This window comes from Salvelinus sp. IW2-2015, linkage group LG20 (genome assembly GCF_002910315.2).
Source record: "Salvelinus sp. IW2-2015 linkage group LG20, ASM291031v2, whole genome shotgun sequence".
Taxonomy (NCBI): Eukaryota; Metazoa; Chordata; class Actinopteri; order Salmoniformes; family Salmonidae; genus Salvelinus; species Salvelinus sp. IW2-2015.
Window position 1 is genome coordinate 75,990,435 of NC_036860.1, and position 19,385 is coordinate 76,009,819.

The 19,385-nt window shown below is 43.2% G+C and overlaps 1 protein-coding gene and 1 pseudogene across 3 annotated transcripts; both read right to left on the reverse strand.

The window, feature by feature from the left end:
• Positions 1–12: 12 nt before the first annotated feature.
• LOC111980107 (2-amino-3-ketobutyrate coenzyme A ligase, mitochondrial-like) lies at positions 13–5,988 on the reverse strand (annotated as a pseudogene).
• Positions 5,989–8,165: 2,177 nt separating this feature from the next.
• On the reverse strand, positions 8,166–15,045 carry LOC111981847 (target of Myb1 membrane trafficking protein). 3 transcript variants are annotated; one of them, XM_024013316.2, is made up of 15 exons: positions 14,908–15,045; positions 13,408–13,492; positions 13,224–13,302; positions 12,959–13,108; positions 12,709–12,843; positions 12,422–12,553; positions 12,045–12,161; positions 11,769–11,902; positions 11,658–11,685; positions 11,428–11,551; positions 11,275–11,338; positions 10,683–10,752; positions 9,584–9,643; positions 9,281–9,320; positions 8,166–9,107 (listed from the first exon to the last, which is right to left on the reverse strand). In XM_024013316.2, the coding sequence occupies exons 1-15, from the start codon at positions 14,957–14,959 to the stop codon at positions 9,010–9,012; spliced, it is 1,368 nt and encodes a 455-aa protein (XP_023869084.1). In that variant the 5' UTR covers positions 14,960–15,045; the 3' UTR covers positions 8,166–9,009. The 3 variants fall into 3 exon arrangements, with proteins under 3 accessions (XP_023869084.1, XP_070305759.1, XP_023869086.1); XM_070449658.1 differs by lacking the exon at positions 14,908–15,045 and adding an exon at positions 13,615–13,753; XM_024013318.2 differs by lacking the exon at positions 12,422–12,553.
• Positions 15,046–19,385: the final 4,340 nt, after the last annotated feature.

Here is a 19,385-nt window from a genome sequence, read left to right on the forward strand (position 1 = left end):
CGCACTGTCATTCATAGGCCTCCTGTGTAACCTGTAACTGCAGTCCAAACTCTGCAAGCTCCTTGTCTTTTAGACTTGCTTATTGGCAGCAAAATGATCCACGAGTTCTTCTATTTAAGACAGAACTCCATGCTTCCTGCCTGTCTGTATGAAAGCATCCACAGCGCGGTCAATGTCCTGGTCAGTGTGGGCCGCTGAGATCTGGACGCGGATTCTGGCTTTGCCCTTTGGTACTACTGGGTAGGAGAATCCAATCACATACACTCCTGTGGGAGACAGAATAATGGGTACTTGTAGTAGATAGACATAACACTGAAGACTACAGTTCTTCAAGAAAGGGCAGATTGGAGGCCTGATTCAAATGAAAAAAAATTCCCAGTCCTTGTATTCAAGCAGTGTAGTTTGCAGCTAATAACCTATTAGGTTGAATACAAAATATCAATGAGTATATCTGTCTCCCTCTACAGGTTGATGTGTGTCCACTCATTTGTAATTCCACAGAAATCTTTTTGATCAAGCGTTTCAAAAATAGTTCAGTTCTATAAAATGAGTGGACAAAAAAATCCATAGAGTATTTCTATTTATTATTATTTTATTTTTTTACCTCCTTTTCTCCCCAATTTCGTGGTATCCAATTGTTAGTAAATTACTATCTTGTCTCATCGCTACAACTCCCGTATGGGCTCGGGAGAGACGAAGGTCGAAAGCCATGCGTCCTCCGAAACCCAACCCAACCGCACTGCTTCTTAACACAGCGCGCCTCCAACCCGGAAGCCAGCCGCACCAATGTGTCGGAGGTAACACCGTGCACCTGGCTACCTTGGTTAGCGCGCACTGCGCCCGGCCCGCCACAGGAGTCGCTGGTGCGCGATGAGACAAGGATATCCCTACCGGCCAAACCCTCCCTAACCCGGACGACGCTAGGCCAATCGTGCGTCGCCCCACGGACCTCCCGGTCGCGGCCGGCTGCGACAGAGCCTGGGCGCGAACCCAGAGTCTCTGGTGGCACATCTAACACTGCGATGCAGTGCCTTAGATCCATAGAGTATTTCAAACCAATATACAGATTGTGTTGTAATGTTTGATAATGCTTGAAATCKGCTTGTGCTCCATTCATATTCAGCCTGAACTGTTGCCTCACCTAGTTTCAGCATGTCATCAGCCATCAGAGAGGCTGGCATCCCCCAGCATCACAGGACAGATAGGGTGGTCAGAGCCTGAGATGGTGAACCCAGCCTCTGTCATTTTGTTTCTGAACCTACGAGAGGGGGAGAGAATAAAGACATTACAGAAATAACACTCGTTCCTTATACAGTATCAATGCCTTCAACTTTCATTGTTGCTAACTGGGTTCTCTGGGAAACATGTAGTGCTCTTGAAACTGTAAACACGTGTGGAAGGACACTAGTGGAGGCTGCTGAGCAGAGGACAGCTCATAATAATGTCTGGAACGGAGCAAATGGAATGGTTGATACCATTCCACTAATACCGCTCCAGCCATTACCACAAGCCCATCCTCCCCAATTTAGGTGCCACCAACCTCCTATGAAGGACACATTACAGATAAGAGATGAAACAAGCAAAAGTGTTTAATGCAGAATAAACACAAATCTTGTCACTTTTTCAGCACAAGGGATTATTCAATCTCAAGGTCATTCTTTCTGTCCAAAAATGATGCAGAAAAATTAATCCATGCTTTTGTCACTTCTAGGTTAGACTACTACAATGCTCTACTTTCCGGCTACCCAGATAAAGCACAAAATAAACTTCAGTTAGTGCTAAACACGGCTGCTAGAATCTTGACTAGAACCCCCAAAAAGTATCATATTACTCCAGTGCTAGCCTCTCTACACTGGCTTCCTGTTAAGGCAAGGGCTGATTAAGGTTTTACTGCTAACCTACAAAGCATTACATGGGCTTGGTCCTACCTATCTTTCCGATTTGGTCCTGCCATACATACCTACACGTACGCTATGGTCACAAGACGCAGGGCTCCTTACTGTCCCTAGAATTTCTAAGCAAACAGCTGGAGGCAGGGCTTTCTCCTATAGTGCTCCATTTTTATGGAATGGTCTGCCTACCCATGTGAGAGACACAGACTCGGTCTCAACCATTAAGTCTTTACTGAAGACTCATCTCTTCAGTAGGTCCTATCATTGAGTGTAGTCTGGCCCAGGAGTGTGAAGGTGAACGGAAATGCACTGGAGCAACAAACCGCCCTTGCTGTCTTTGCCTGGCCAGTTCCCCTCTCTCCACTGGGATTCTCTGCCTCTAACCCTATTACAGGGGCTGAGTCACTGGCTTACTGGTGCTATTCCATGCCGTCCCTAGGAGGGGTGCGTCACTTGAGTGGGTTGAGTCACTGACGTGATCTTCCTGTCCGGGTTGGCGCCCCCCCCTTGGGTTGTGCCATGGCGGAGATCTTTGTGGGCTATACTCGGCCTTGTCTCAGGATAGAAAGTTGGTGGTTGAAGATATCCCTCTAGTGTTGTGGGGGCTGTGCTTTGGCAAAGTGGGTGGGGTTATATCCTGCCTGTTTGGCCCTGTCCGGGGGTATCGTCGGATGGGGCCAGTGTCTCCCGACCCCTTCTGTCTCAGCCTCCAGTATTTATGCTGCAGAAATGTATGTGTCGGGGGGCTAGGGTCAGTCTGTTATATCTGGAGTATTTTCTCCTGTCTTATCCGGTGTCCTGTGTGAATGTATGCTCTCTCTAATTCTCTCTCTCGGAGGACCTAAGCCCTAGGACCATGCCTCAGGACTACCTGGCATGATGACTCCTTGCTGTCCCCAGTCCACCTGGCCGTGCTGCTGCTCCAGTTTCAACTTTTCTGCCTGCGTTTTTGGAACCCTGACCTGTTCACCGGACGTACTACATGTCCCAGACCTGCTGTTTTCAACTCTCTAGAGTCAGCAGGAGCGGTAGAGATGCTCTGAATGATCAGCTATGAAAAGCCAACTGACATTTACTCCTGAGGTGCTGACCTGCACCCTCGACAACCACTGTGATTATAATTATTTGACCCTGCTGGTCATCTATGAACATTTGAACATCTTGGCCATGTTCTGTTATAATCTCCACCCGGCACAGCCAGAAGAGGACTGGCCACCCCTCATAGCCTGGTTCCTCTCTAGGTTTCGGCCTTTCTAGGGAGTTTTTCCTAGCCACCGTGCTTCTACACATGCATTGCTTGCTGTTTGGGGTTTTAGGCTGGGTTTCTATACAGCACTTTGTGACATCAGCTGATGTAAGAAGGGCTTTATAAATACATTTGATTGAATTTGATTGATTCAATTGCTCTTTTCAAACATGTCCTGTTCATGATTTTGCTCATACGTATTTTTCACAAAGACCAACACAAAAAGGCTTATCTGTTTTTGTCCGTGCTCCTATGTTAAACCGTTCCATAAGCTTAGATGGTGTCTTCCACATTCACCAAAACAGAGGCCCCAGTCCCCTCCCCCGATTCCCACCTCATGGTTTTGTCCCCGACACTCTGAGCAATCTCATTGGAAGCGAGGAGCAGCTCGACAGCCCGGGTAGCGCAGCCCACGACAGGAGGGGGTAGGGAGTTGGAGAAGAGGTACGGACGAGAGCGCTGCCTCAGCAGGTCAATCAGAGGTTTAGGACCCACTGTGTACCCACCTGAGAGAAAACAGATAGAAACCCATATCCACCTTATACAGTGCATTCGGAAAGTATTCAGGCCCCTTGACCTTTTCCACATTTTGTTACGTTACAGCCCCCCCCCCCAAAAAAAATATATAATGAAATATCACATTTACATAAGTATTCAGAACCTTTACTCAGTACTCTGTTGAAGCATATTTGGCAGCGATTACAGCATTGAGTCTTCTTGGGTATGACGCTACAAGCTATGCTTGGCACACCTGTATTTGGGGAGTTTCTCCCATTCTTCTCTGCAGATACTCTCAAGCTCTGTCAGGTTGGAAGGGGAGCATCGCTGCACAGCTATTTTCAGGTCTCTCCAGAAATGTTCGATCGGGTTCAAGTCCAGGCTCTGGCTGGGCCACTCAAGGACATTTAGAAACTTGTCCCAAAGCCACTCCTGCATTGTCTTGGCTGTGTGCTTAGGGTTGTTGTTCTGTTGGGAGGTGAACCTTTACCCCAGTCGGAGGTCCTGAGCCCTCTGGAGCAGGTTTTCATCAAGGATCTCACTGTACTTTGCTCCGTTCATCTTTCCCTCGATCCTGACAAGTCTCCCAGTCTCTGCCGCTAAAAACATATCCACAGCATGATGCTGCCACCACAATGCTTCACCGTAGGGATGGTGCCAGGTTTCCTCCAGACATGACACTTGGCATTCAGGCCAAAGAGTTCAATCTTGGTGTCATCAGACCAGAGAATCTTGTTTCTCATGGTCTGAGAGTCCTTTAGGTGCCTTTTGGCAAACTCCAAGCGGGCTGTCATGCGCCTTTTACTGAGGAGTAGCTTCAGTCTGGTCACTCTACCATAAAGACCTGATTGGTGTAGTGCTGCAGAGATGGTTGTCCTTCTGGAAGGATCTCCCATCTCCACAGAGGAACTCTGGAGCTCTGTCAGAGTGACCATCAGGTTCTYGGTCACCTCTCCTCCCTGACCTACTACTTTAGGCCTGTTTAATACAGTGGCACAGAAACTGTAAAGACAGACCACGCAACAGAATATTATAAAACAGTTAATCGCATGTTAATGTATTCAAGAATCACAAACCTCAAATAGCCTTGCGTTGGCGTCAAAACAGCTGGCATATAGGATGCAGTCCTCACGCTCATGGAACTGAGCCAGCTTCTGCTCCAGATCTTTGTGAATGTCCTGTGGATCATATGGTAATACGAGAATGAGAGGAGACACCATCACAGAGTAATGTGAACTCACACAGAACCACCAGAAACACTTGAGCAAGCAGTCTTTAGGTTACCTGTGTGCCACAGATGAATCTCACTGAGCTCAGCCCAGCACCATACTTATTCAAGGCATCTATCCCTGCCTCCACTACATGGGGATGGCTGGAGATGCCCAGATAGTTGTTTGCACAGAAATTCAATATGTCTGCATGGGGAGAGAGAGAAACAATAGGTAAGCATATATAAGCCAGGTTCTCCAGAGGACATGCACACCATAACAATACTGAYCCAACTGCCAGAGAAAGCTTGATTTACCAGTAACAATTACCACAGTAACCTTGCATGACTGCTGGGGGGAGTATGAGTGGGATTTCTGCCATTGTGTACTTACTGGCAAATACAGAAGAGTGCCAGCTGTACACGAGAGGATATGCCATAAGCCATTCATAAATCAGCACTAGGGGTCAGTCTTTCTCTGGTACACAAAAGTGAACAGTAACAATTTAGTAGTTACATTGGTGGCAGAAATATGGGTTTAAGAACACCAGCAGCCACCACAAATCACGATAACACTAAGCACACGTATAACTTCCAGTTGCCAAGTAGGGCAAGTCTCGGTCATGTAGCTAGCTACCCCAACACCACCAGGCTGAAATGAATTTCCGCGAAGTTCAGATGGGGCGAACAAGACTAAACTAGTAGGTAAACTTGCTAGCGAACTTAGCTTGCTACAACTCCTAGCTGTCTGTATGTAACAAGTTCGACCTCGTTAGACAACGTGGGTAGACTAGACTTAAATTCCACGGTGCCAACTTTTGCCATATGTTTTTCATGTCACTTGAGGACAGCAATACATAGGTAGGCAAATCAATATAATTGGTGAGCTGACCCCTAACTAACGTTATAACGTCAGASTACTCACCGCCACGACTGCCGTCCACGTTGATATGAGGACCCTGCTTGGACGTGATTATTCTTTCTCCTTTCCACGTTCCACCAGTTCGGATCATTTCAAGTTCATGCTCCAGCACCGATCTAGCATCGGYGATAGCTGCATAGCCCCGGTTTGAGGTGGTAGTTGAGGGTCTCAAAATATCTCTTATTGGGGCACTAAGATAACGGACAGCTGTTCGAAGAAGCATGGTGAATTTCTGTCCAAATATTTCCAAGCAGTTAACAGGATAACAAGACAGGATAACAAAGTAGACAGGACTAGACAGGATAAGGAGACTAGACAGGATAACAACGTAAGATGTGGCCAAAAATAATGTAAGTGACGTCAGAGTGATATGTAAAGCACGTGGGCGTATCAAGSAGCACCAATCAGAAGCTATGGGAGTGTAGAGGTGTTTTCTGAATCTAACCACGTCTCAAAACATATAGCCAAAGACAGTACAGTATGAAGATATGATAAACTATCCCCGATTACACTTGTAGGCGACGTTGCCTGGCTAAACTCATGCGTAGAWACACGTCATCGGGTGTTAATGGTCGTCTGGCGCCGAACTACGCATGTGCAGGCAGTCAAATCAAAGGCACTCCTTCGATGTAAAATAGTTTTGACGAAAATAAAAACGTTTCAGTTTGTCACTTTCCCGATGTTGGAGTAATAACATGTTACACTACTTAAGACATTGGCTCGAATCTAGGTTGTGCCTTTAGATTTCGAGAAAATGTACAACTAAGGAATATTTCTTTACTTCTCAAAACCCAAATCCCGGCTTGGAAGTCTCGCGATGTTGCGCTTCTGGTTTGAGAAACTTCGTCGTATTGCCACGCTCTGGGCGAGTTCGTTTCACATGGCCAGTTGTCCGGTAAGCGGGGTTCGCACATTTAATTTGCAAATAACATAAAGTAGCCTACTTCAAATAAAACATTTAAATTTTCAATTAAACCTGTAGAAAACCGAAACCACTGATAAAAAAAGATTACCAACCAAATAAACAAAGCAGTCTCTAAGTCCGTGATTGTGCGCGGCCCTATGGGACTCCCAATTGGCCCAGTGTCGTCCAGGTTTGACCGGGGGTAGGCAGTCATTGTAAATAAGAATTGGTTCTTAACTGACTTGCCTAGTTAAATAAATAAAAGTCCTTCCACTTGTACACAGGATACAGAAATGGAGGTAAACAGCTTATTCTGAAAAAGACCAAGACAGCAATCTTGATTTATAATAAACAAAAATATAAACAACACGTAACGTGATGTTTCATGAGCTGAAATAAAAGATCCCAGAAATGCTCTCAGATTTTGTGCACAAATTGGTTCACATCCCTATTAGTGAGCATTTCTCATTTGCTGGGGACAAAAGGACACAAACATGTGCAGTTTTGTCACACAACACAATGCCACAGAGGTCTCCATTTGAGGGAACATGCAATCAGCATGCTGACTGCAGGAATGTCCACCAGAGCTCTTGCCAGATAATTGAATGTTAATTTTTCTACCATAAGACACTTCCAACATCATGTTAGAAAATTTGGAAGTACGTTGAACCGGCCTCACAGCTGCAGACAACATGTACCCACGCTAGCCCAGGATCTCCACATCTGGTGTCTTCACCAGCCACCTGGACAGCTGATGAAACGGAGGAGTATTTCTGTCTGAAATAAAGCCCTTTTGTGGGAAAAAAAAATCATGCTGATTGGCTGGGCCTGGCTCCCAAGTGGGTGGGCCTATACCCTCCCAGGCCCACTCATGGTTGCGCCCCTGCCCAGTAATGTGATATCCATAGATTAGGGCCTAATTACATTTATTTCATGAATTGTAACTCAGTAAAATGGTCATTTATGTTTTAGTTCAGTATAGTTTAGATACCATGCAGAATAGAGATTTACAGATCAAAATCTAGTATTTCAGAGAACCAAACATTGATCTAGTTTATGCTTCACAGTGCATTTCTAAATGGCCTCTTTCATACTTTGGTTTTAGGCACATTCGTTTTTAAAACGTTGAACTTCGGATATCAATTCCTTGTATCAGGAAAAAATACATAGTTCAACTTCCTCTTGCCACAGCTGTTTGGAGCTCCTCTAAGCCCTTCGCTGTTCCGTGTAAAAGTTATGGCATCCCAGTTTCTTCAGACACCTTTTAAAGTTGATATGACAAAAGCATTAACACTCCTGTAAGTACTTGACAGATTCAACACGCTTTTTAAAATGACATTGGAAATTGCAAAACCATTGTGTTATTCAATCACAGACTAGTGGAATTATGGTATACCAATTTTACAAAACACAGAAATCAATCATATTTGCAGAACCATGAAAATCAGCCCACACGCTGAGCACCCATCTCCCAGAGTGAATAAAAACAAACTATCTTTAAGACTTCATCTGTGTTTAATGTTACAGTATTTCATCATGACATTGTGTAACAGTTGTTAAACTTCAAGTACTCCAGAAACAATTACGTTTGTATTGCTCTTCCTAAAAAAAGTGTTCTGTATTACAAATGGGATTCATCATGAGCATCACATCATTCATTTTCCCTAATTATAGCTTATTGCAATCTACTAACATTGTGTATATCATGCCTGCATTTTCTGGAATGCACACCATTCAATGTTCATCTGAAAATATTGGGCATATTCCATTCTCTTCTAAGAAATGTAACAGGAATTAAACTCAATCATTGTGCAAATGTTTGTATCCGCAGCCACACTAGAGGAGGCTGGTGGGAGGAGCTATAGGAGGACGGGCTCATTATAATGTCTAGAATGGAATAATGGAATAGTACCAAACATAAGGAAACCACATGTTTGACTCCATTCAATTCCATTCCAGCCATTATAATAAGCCAATCCTCCTATAGCTCCTCCCACCAGCCTCTGCTGGATATCCATATACATAGTGGCACGAGACGACTTAAGTTCTTATCATAAAGCACTCTTTTAGTGTAAGTTAAAAACACTTGGTCCAAGTTCATTTAGCCTTAACATAAAAATATACATTAAGCATACTAGATAAAGACCTAAACCCAGGAGAGTTTAACATAAAGTAGTTCTGTTGTTTACCTGAGTGTCAGTAGCACAACCCAATTGTCAGGAGTTGTTGTTCCCACCAGTCATTTACTCACTGTATGTGCCAATCATACATTCATCCAGTTCAGTCCTCTCACACTATTTGGGAAAATGGCATTGGTTGTGTGACAGGTTGCAGCTTGGCCTATGACTCGGAGTAGTTGTTGTTGTCACGAGAAGAAGCTTTCAGGGACGGGAGTCGCTCCGCTGCTCTCGCCCTTTCTGCCAGAAACCTGTCAAACTCTAAAAGGAGGGAGAAAGAGAAGTTGCCTTAGGCAGGCTTTGTTGGTCTCAAAAAGGATTACTCAGGACTTTGTAATAGTACAAGGAAGCAAACTAAACTGTTGTTGGATCTACATAGCGATACCCAGGGAGTGGATGAGAGCTGGATGAGGAACTAAGAAATAGAAGCTCACCCTCACTTGTCACACCCTCTGAATCAGCCATGTCGTCCTCCTGTGACACACATGAAAGCCAKGACTGTTATGGTCACGTCAACAGTCACATGTCCAAACAAAATTGAATATGTTCAAAAATCCAGGAATGTTACATTTGCTGGGGTAAAGCACCGTGCAGGCATTTGCAATTACTGTATACTATGTATAGTCCATAAAACCAAATTAGAGAGGGGGTGCAAGGACTGGCACTGGTATAACATGGAACCAAGTTGGACTCTGCTTGTATACCATGACATTGAGTGAATGCTAACAGTGACCCACCTCGTCCACATCCAGCCACTTCTCAATGTCATCCATCACAGACGTCTGACTCACAGGGATCTGGGAGAGTTAGGCAAGAGATAGTGTAAGCCACTGTTTTCTTGTGACGACCAGACTCTGGAGTACCATTACCTTTAGATTTTTCTTGGGCAATCTACACATAACCACCATTCAAGCATGCTGACCCCTAGTATTCTGATTGAAACCAGTTTATTTTAGACGGGGAAACAAGGGATCCATCCACCACACCAAAGTTACGGCAGGGAAAACAGAACAGAGTGGGGAGTAAATTAGCAAGCATAGTAATGATTTAGAAGAGTCATGATTTAAAAAGGGATACTTGGGGATTTTGGCAATGAGGCTATTTTGGACACAGACAAAAATGGCATTCATGAGTTCATCTGACTCTGGGGAAGTAGATAAAGGGCCTCATTGCCAAAATCCAGAAGTATCCCTTTAAGATGTGCCAATACACACCATCTATCAGTTTCAGAAATGAACACTTATAACACTCAACACATGAATGCAAAAATCAAGTAAGAAAAAAATAACCAGATCAGGCACACCGGAAAAAAGATCATACAACCATCTCAGTACAAAGACGGAAAGGAAACAATCATTCATTAAATACACACTAAACATGCTTGAATACAACACATCCCAGCATAAGCCCCAGGGGTAGAATGCAAAAGGAATGGCACTGTGCCAGCCAATCAGACCCAAGGGTGGAGTCTGGGCTGTCATCCTTTACACAGACATTTTTATTTACGAACAAAGATACCGGTAGACATGCATGCCATAACACAAAACATTGGGTTATGAACCACGAGACAAAACAGAGACAGACAGACAATCTTATAGCACTAACAAAATTGCCAATTTTGCACGTGAAATTGTGGCAGGACACAGAGAACATTGTTTAAACATATAGAGGCAGGGCAGACCTACACATTACCTAAGACACAGGGTTATTGTACATATTAGTGACACTTAGTAACACTCCACAGGGCATAAGGACTCCATGGACACAAGCAATGCCCTTCCTAAACAAACATCCTTTCAAATCTGTCCTGGGTTAAATAATTCTGGGGTTACTGACCGTTCCAGTGTTCTGTAATCTGGTGTTCTGTGCTTGAGCCAGACTGTCGGCAACACCTTCATTCCGCTCACTAAAACACACATTTCACTGCTAAGAAAATTATGCAGTTTACATACAGTAGTAGAATAATAGCCATCTCCACAAGTAACCATTGGCCAAAGTATGAACAACTTTATTGGAAAACCAAATACAGAGGAGAAATGTTCCTTCAACATTTGTATTGCAAATGTTTGCACAGTTTTCTCACTAGCCATGTAAGCTTGCAGTTCATGTCAGACTCCATTCATAATCCTTATTGACAGAATGAATGGCACAAATATCTTGAGTAAGATAAGCAACCATCCTGAGCCAGCCAGGTTCACTTCCAGTCTAGACTAGTGCACCAGCTTAGCTGGAGCAGGACTGTTATAACCTAAACAAGCCAGGGAGTGACAAGACAACCACAGCACTAGTTCATTTGTTATACAGTACTAAGCCATGAGAAAGTCTTGACACCTGCTTTAGTAAGCTCCCTCTCACTCTTGCTATAAGTCTGAACAATCCATTCTACCATGAAAGCAAAACCTGGACTTTTGTTGGAGCTGTCTATTACCTCGGTCTCGGTTGTGTCTGTGAGATGCTCCTGTTCTGTGCAAATTCATCGAATTCCCTCATACCTATGTGGAAAACAGGGTAAGATAATGAATTGTACTTTAAGGACACATTGAGAACCTCTATCAGATCGAGGAACACTGTAGTTACTTACTGAGTCCTGTCATCTGACTAGACACTGTGTCCACTGTTGATCGGCTGAGATGGCTGTGGGTGGGAGCTGTAACAACAGGCTTGATTGCTGCACTGAGGTCAATAAGGTTGACGTAGGTCGGGCTCTAGGCGATTGGGAAAAAGGTGAAGTTGAACAGTACATATTTCTCATCCAAACATGCATTTGTGATAAGGGTAAAGGACCACAGATCCTTAAGAAAAAACACTTACCTGCTGTGTAGCTCTTAGTCTCTGAAACCTGGAAAGGAAATAATGAAAATCATACTGCTATCACAGCAGGAATTATTGACTGTATCTGATGATGATCATTTAGGACAATACCTCTGGTAGCGAGTGAATGTGGCATTGATTTCATCATTGGCAACCAGCAGCTCCTCGGTCAGTTTCTCCTCACTGAGTCTTGGGACCAGCTCCATTATCTTATCTTGCATGTCTTTACATGCTGCATACAACTCCTACTGACAGAGAGAGAGCAGGAGATACAGAGAGTCAGCAAAAAGACAGCAATGGACAAGAGAGATGGATACAAACAGATGACATGTGTCACAGCCATGGATGAACAGCCATAGAGAGAGCCCAGCGAGCGAACCAACTAACCTGAAGCAGCTCCTTGTCTGAATGCTTAGCTGTTGCTGGATCCAGTTGAGACATCATATCTGACATCACGGTCAGGTTACCTCGAACCACTCCCAGGTCGGTCTTCAACTTTTTAACCTGGAATAGGAGTCAATGTCATCAGCACTCATATGCTAAATTGTGTGGGGTGGGGTTGGCATAATACTGTAAAGCATCAACTTTTATTATACATTCTGAATGTGAAACAAGTAACTGAAACATCCACAGTGCACAAGGTAATTGGATTTTAAAGTAATGCCCTGGAGTGAATTCAGCCTGCATGCAAACGATTGTTGTGTTACTAAAATAAAAGCCATGCCATTTTAGAGGCCCCTGTATGACGTGAGCGTTCCAATCACCTCATACGGTGTGAAGGTGAGGGGTCCCTGCTCGCTCTGTTGGGATGCAGGAAGCTGTGGTGATATGGGGACAGGCCTGGTGGATGAGGGTGCAGCAGATACAGTGACAGTAGGCCCGTTATCAGGCACAGTCTGGTGGACAGAGCACAGGAACCAATTGAGTTAGAGAATAGTGTTAAGGAGTAGGGAGTTAAAACAGCTTAAGAGAGGTTTAGCAGAAAGTTGTAATCTGTATTTGTCAGTGAGGAAATGCATGCATTTTCACCAGTCATTGTTTGAAGGTATACCCTATTTGGAGTGTGAATGGGGGAGTATCCGTCCAGTTCAGTCATGGGAAACTCCAGTCCTTTCCGTCTCAGGTCCTCGTACACAGAGACCACGCCCGTCAGAGCTGGTGAGCTGCGGAATGCGTCTGCCCATGCCTGAACAATAGACAAACACACATCATAAACAGCACACACCCGACAATAGCTAGCTGTCAATTCCAACACAGCTCTGTGACTTACTGAAGGTATGAGTACCAATGCCATCTCTCACCTGTATAAGGCTGAGCACTCTGTCATGCAGGACCAGAGGGGGATTGTTCTTGGGTAAGATGGACCTGACAAGAACCCCCTCAACAAACTCCCTGGTTGAGACTAGCACATGGAACCTGTGGCCACAGTTCTTCACACACGCTTCCAGTACCTGAGAACCAACATGACATAAGAGAGATGGAGAGAGAAAGAAAGTTAGGTTACAAGTTCATGAAGAAAAGGGGGAAAAAAGTATGGTGAATGAGAGAGGTAAATATGACACTCACAATCAATGCCAGCATGACCTCTCTGAAGTTCTTGTTTCCAACAATCCTCTTCTTTATTGCTTTGTATGCATCTCTAGGCCTGTAATCATTGTAGGTAAACAAGCAACTTCAAACAACAAGAGCACAATACAGTAAGGAGAAAAAAAGGAAAAAACAGTCCATTATGTCAACAGAGGATACACACCCCTCCTCTGTCTCGTTGATGATGTCACAGATGTCCATGTTGAGGGCCCAGTCCTCCGACTGCAGACCGGAGCTGGTTGCATATTCTGAGAACAAAAACAATTGAGACATTGCACTTTATTTTGCATAAAATTATCTGGAAGACATAGTCACTGTGAAACGGTCTCTGCCTCATTACACAACTCTCAATAGCTGTTTATTAGCTTACTTTGATGATGCCTCTACTCATCCATGCGAGTTAAATCCCTATTTGTTTGTCAAACTCATTCTTTCTCCATCTAACTGACTGGTTCATGTGACCAGCATTAGGTTCCTTGGCAGACGTTTACTTAAACAAATTAAATGTTCTGTCTTCATTCCTCTGAAAGGGAGGGGATAGAAACAGGATTTAGCTCAGTTGAGAAAGTAGAACAACCTCTCCTACTTGTACCGTCTCATTGTGGTCATATACATTAAAGTAGGCAGATTGTTTTTCCATCTATAATTATGTCACAGGGGGAGTTTAAGCTTATAAGATAAAATAGGCCACTTGTAGTCTACATAAAAACAAGATGGCAAGCAGATTAATTATTAATCAGCAACGTTACTCACTCTGAAACATCTACAGTATATATGTTATTCCATTATTTCTTAAAGGCCCAGTGCAGTCAAAAATGTGATTTCCTATGTTTGATAAATATTTTCACACTATTAGGTGGAAATAATACTGTGAAAACGATAATGTCTGTTTAGTGTAAGAGAAAAGTCTACCTGAAATTTTTGCCTGTTTTGGTGGGATGGAGTTTTGGCCTACCTGGTAAATTAGTTAATATACCAATAAGAAAGAGTTCCAAACCTCTGCAAATAACAGTTAGTTTTCAGTTTTCCTCTCCCACTCTGTCCTAGCAAAATTATTGCTTGAGAAATTGCTCTTTGCTAAGAAGTACATTGTTTATTTTTGACCATTTGAATTTAAAACATTCACAGTAAGGTACTTAAATGATTTGATATCGAGATAAAAATGGCTGCATTGGAACTTTAATAAATGTCCCCTTCTTAAAATTAGGTCACGAAGGAAGGGAACAATTTTTCAACACCCCACCCAGAGCTTGCCAAACGATTGGTCTATAGACCAGCAAGAATACCCAAACTGGCCAATGAAATTCAGGATTAAAACACTGTAAACCCGCCTCTAGGGTATTATTGTGCGGTGCCAGTGTCAGTCAAGTAATAGCATAATCTAAATCTCTTTTTGCACTGTCAATCTTGATCAATTAACTAACTATAAGCAAGCAATTGTCACAGTTTCGTTTCTTATTAAATACATAAACAATAACGCCAATTTCCCTTTCCATAGCCTACGGATTATCTTGTCGTTTTATGGAGTGATAGTGTCTGTTTTCCAACAATAGCCTACCAATGTCTTGTAGCCTGTCATGTCCGATGCAACAATGTAAACTATCTACAAACTCACGCGCAAACCACTATAAACCTACTTTATTAGTTAAAATGTAACAATTACCTATTCGCTGGCCCACGGGTGTAGTAAACGGGTTCCCTGTCAGAAACTCCATCCTTCTTTCTACCAGTCAAACCAAAATCCAGAACTGCGCTTCCGTCGTTTCCACAGCAGAGGAGTTMTYGCAAARAACTGAAGCRGCACAAATKGAATTAAATTAGGTTACGTCATCTGTTAAAGTGAAAGTTACATTCACTGAACATTATTGTCTACTAATTGGGAATTTATACWYTGCATAAAATGAGACCATATTAATACATGCAGAATGATAGGGTAGCCTACAATAGAGCCACCAGAACATTTGCACAGAGAGGAACAAAATAAACACTATTTAGCTAAAGGCTAAACGATAAACCATCTTCACATTCTACCCCATCATAATACGTGGACTATGAAGCTACACTACATGACCAAAAGTATGTGGACACCTGCTCGTCGAACATTTCATTCCAAAATCACGGGCATTAATATGGAGTTGGTCCCCCCTTTGCTGCTATAACAGCCTCCACCCGTCTGGGAAGGCTTCCACTAGATGTTGGAACATTGCTGCTGGGACTTGCTTCCATTCAGAAACAAGAGCATTAGTGAGGTCAGGCACTGATGTTGGGCAATTAGGCCTGGCTCACAGTCAGTGTTCCAATTCATTCCAAAGGTATTTGATGGGGTTGAGGTCAGGGCTCAGTGCAGGCCAGTCAAGTTCTTCCACACTGACCTTGACAAACCATTTCTGTATGGACCTCGCTTTGTGCACGGGGGCATTGTCATGCTGAAACAGGAAAGGGCCTTCCTCAAATTGTTGCCACAAAGTTGGAAGCACAGAATTGTCCAGGATGTCATTGTATCCTGTAGAGTTAAGATTTCCCTTCACTGGAACTAAGGGGCCTAGCCTGAACCATGAAAAACAGTCCCAGACCATTATTCCACCTCCACCAAACTTTACAATTGGCACTGTGCATTGGGGCAGGTAACGTTCTACTGGCATCCGTCAAACCCAGATTCGTCCATCGGACTGCCAGATGGTGAAGCGTGATTCATCACTCCAGAGAAAGCGTTTTGACTTCTCCTTAGTCCATCAGAGGCAACGCATGGCATTGCGCATGATGATCTTAGGCTTATGTGCTGCTGCTCGGCCATGTAAACCATTTTCATGAAGCTCCCGACGAACAGTTCTTGTGCTGACATTGCTTCCAGAGGCAGTTTGGAACTATGTAGTGAGTGTTGCAACCGAGAACAGACAATTTTTACACGTTACGCGCTTCAACACTCTGCGGTCCTGTTCTGTGAGCTTGTGTGGCCTACCACTTCGCGGCTGAGCCGTTGTTGCTCCTAGACATTTCCACTTCACAATAACAGCACTTACAGTTGACCTGGGCAGCTCTAGCAGGGCAGAAATTTAACAAACTGACTTGTTGGAAAGGTGGCATCCTTTGACGGTGCCATGTTGAAAATCCCTGAGCTCTTCAGTAAGGCCATTCTATTGCCAATGTTTGTGTATGGAGATTGCATGGCTGTGTGCTCAATTTTATACACCTGTCAGCAACGGGTGTGGCTGAAATATCCGAATCCACTAATTGTGTCATTGTTTTCTTGAGTCATGTAAACTTTAAAGTAACAATATTGTCGGCTCTGTGCTTTACAGCAATTTCAACTAATTCAGCTTTCTGCCACCAGGTCGCACTGTTTCMTTATAGATCATGTAAATGTTAAGGTTATGGCAGAGATGTTAGATTTACTAGTCAGTCAGTCACTACTTATGTTATGGTATGGTTTCTATTTCACATAGGCTATTTCACTTCATTTACTGTGCACTATAAGGAGTTATAGACACGTCTATATTATTTTATTACAGTATTTTTAGATAGTAATGAGAATATGTGCAACAAAAAAATAAATGATATGTACTGTGGATGCTATGACATTGTAATAGCATGTATTTATTGCAAAATTCCTAAAATATTGAATAGTTTGTGCATTTAAGTAAATAACCTGCAAATTACATTCCTTAAATGTTGTTTTCTTCCTCAAAGAGGGTGAGATATGCAGGAGAAAAGCCCAATAATTGACTTGTTATGCCGCAAAGTTGCTAGGAGTGACTCAGAATGACTCATGTGAAACAAAAATGAAAACACTTTAGAGGTGTTACTCTCACCGTCTCTGCCTTTACTGTTCTGTACCTCACAGATATGATTCCATAATATCACTAATAAAAATGTCATATCTTCCTGTGTGTGACTGATTTGGTTGCAGGTGCTTTGAGGTTGCGAGAGTGTTTCAGAGCCGGTCACTGCATGTGTGAGTGTGAATATTGAACGTGCAGCAGATAGTGTTTGAGAGATGGTCACTGTCTGTGGTCATCATATGTGAGTTGCTGTGTTGCACCTGGAATAGTTGTTTTGTTCATTAATGGTCTCATGAGTCTGGGAGTAAAGAGAGAATCAGGGTAACCATCCCTGTGGTCTTCTCTGCTGCTGGCCTGTCACACCCAGGGGATTTCTGACACAACTGGGTTCCACAGCACAGAGACTGAAAAGGCACTGGCCATTCACTGTGACATTTTGCTCCACATACAGGATGTGTATTTCAATGGCATTCAATTGTCCATCTGATTCCAAGTGTTTTTCAACTGTACCAAAGGAGGTTGGTGTCACCTTATTTGGGGCGGACAGGCTCGTGGTAAGGACTCGAGCGGAATGAGTGGAATGGTATCAAATATATTAAATACGTGGTTTCCATGTGTTTGATGCCATTCCATTTGCTGTCCAGMCATTATTATGAGCCGTCCTCCCCTCAGCAGCCTCCACTGATCTGTACCCATGAAATGAACACTAACAAAAACTATCTGGRTGATTACAGAGAGAAGGAACCATTATGGCCTATGTATACCATAATCATAATGCAATGGGGAATTCTTATTAGGACATGTTGGTATAAAAATGTTTAGGGAGTAATAAGCCCTTGAATCATGGTGGCCCATGCTATCTTATGTTGAACAATGGGTGTGAGAAATGGTCTTTCTTGTAAGGAAGGGTACCAGTGTGTTCCAATGCAAAGTCTTGGTGACCACTGCAGTGAACCAATAGCCAGCCTACATGGACCTGTCCAATCCACAGCTGAAAGACAGTCGCTGGCACAGCGTGATTTGTTCTCTCAGAGGAAGCTCATGAGTTCAATACAGGGACTGCAAAATGCTAGTGGTCACCAATATTGAGCCCAATTCTGAGTCAATAGACAGAAATGTCATGTAAAATGATGTCGCATCATCACTGTCAATGTGATAAGGATGAATAGAAAATATAAACAGATTCCATGCAATTTGTAAGCAAGTCAATGTCTGGCCAATGTACTGTAATTTCTCCTATCTCCGGTTATTGAGCCAATGGTTTACAAGATCTTGCACATCACATATTKAACTGGGAACTGAGACATAATCGACAGTAACTTGATACATTGAAGATCATTATTTAGCTGTTGTACACTAGATCATCCAGGTGTGAGATTCTTTTCAGAATATAAATACTGTTCAAGTTGATCAAGAAAAGGTTGCAGAAATGCATAGAATGTGATGGAGGAAAGGGTCTCAACTCTCATCAACTCTTCCTCAAACCTGAGTCAGATAACACAATTCCATAGAAGTTTTCTTTTACAGCTCTGTCAACCAGTATTGATTCAATCTCTCATTGTCACACTTCAACAGTTTTCTAATCCTCCACTAATGAATTAAATTAAAYCAGTCACAGTCACAGGGCACAGGTCAATGGAGATACAGTAGAAAGACAGGCAGCAACATGCATGGTTGGAAAGGCCATCTCTTGCAACTTGTGTTCACCTATGCTTCCAAGGCAAATTTGCGAAACCAGATGATTCAAATGCCCTTCATATATAATTGAGATGCCATTATGAACCTATACTTAATTTCTTTAATGTCACTAAACGCACAGTGCTTAAGTTATTACTGGATTAATGTTGTAAAGCATATGAATTTGATATGATGTTGACTTAGATTATTGTTAACTTAAACCCCCTCACCTCAGCATGCTATCTCTAACACCATGCTTTCAATTATAAAAAGAATCATCTCACAGCCTTCATTTCTACATTTGTCAATAACAACAACATTACATTGAAAGGCAAGGTGACATGTTGCTAGGGAACAAAACTGTGAGGAGTGACTGCATCCAGTTGAAGCAGGACGCATGTTATTAAGGCATGCTGGGTTATTCTTCTGGCCCTTTGTGAGAGGCCTGAGACATTCCTCCACTCCACCAACAGCTTCCAGTGGGCAGCCTCCTGATCCCTCCCAATGTGCCACCTCTCTCCATATCTGACATGCACACTGAGATCTCTTATTTAGTTTCACTTGTGTAAATGTCAAAATCATTTGTCAAGGGAACAACATACATACAGCAGGGGAGCATACAGCTCTGACTATGGGGTTGTATTTACAAGGAATTGATTTGTCTGAACCTGCTTTGAGCTTTTCG

Coding starts and splice junctions, on each gene's coding strand:
- LOC111981847 (XM_024013316.2), bottom strand. CDS start 14,959: ATGGAGTTTCTGACAGGGAACCCGTTTACTACACCCGTGGGCCAGCGA. Junction 11,903..12,044: donor CAGACAAGGAGCTGCTTCAG/GTTAGTTGGTTC, acceptor CTCTGTCAGTAG/GAGTTGTATGCAGCATGTAA. Junction 11,552..11,657: donor GACTAAGAGCTACACAGCAG/GTAAGTGTTTTT, acceptor CCAATCGCCTAG/AGCCCGACCTACGTCAACCT.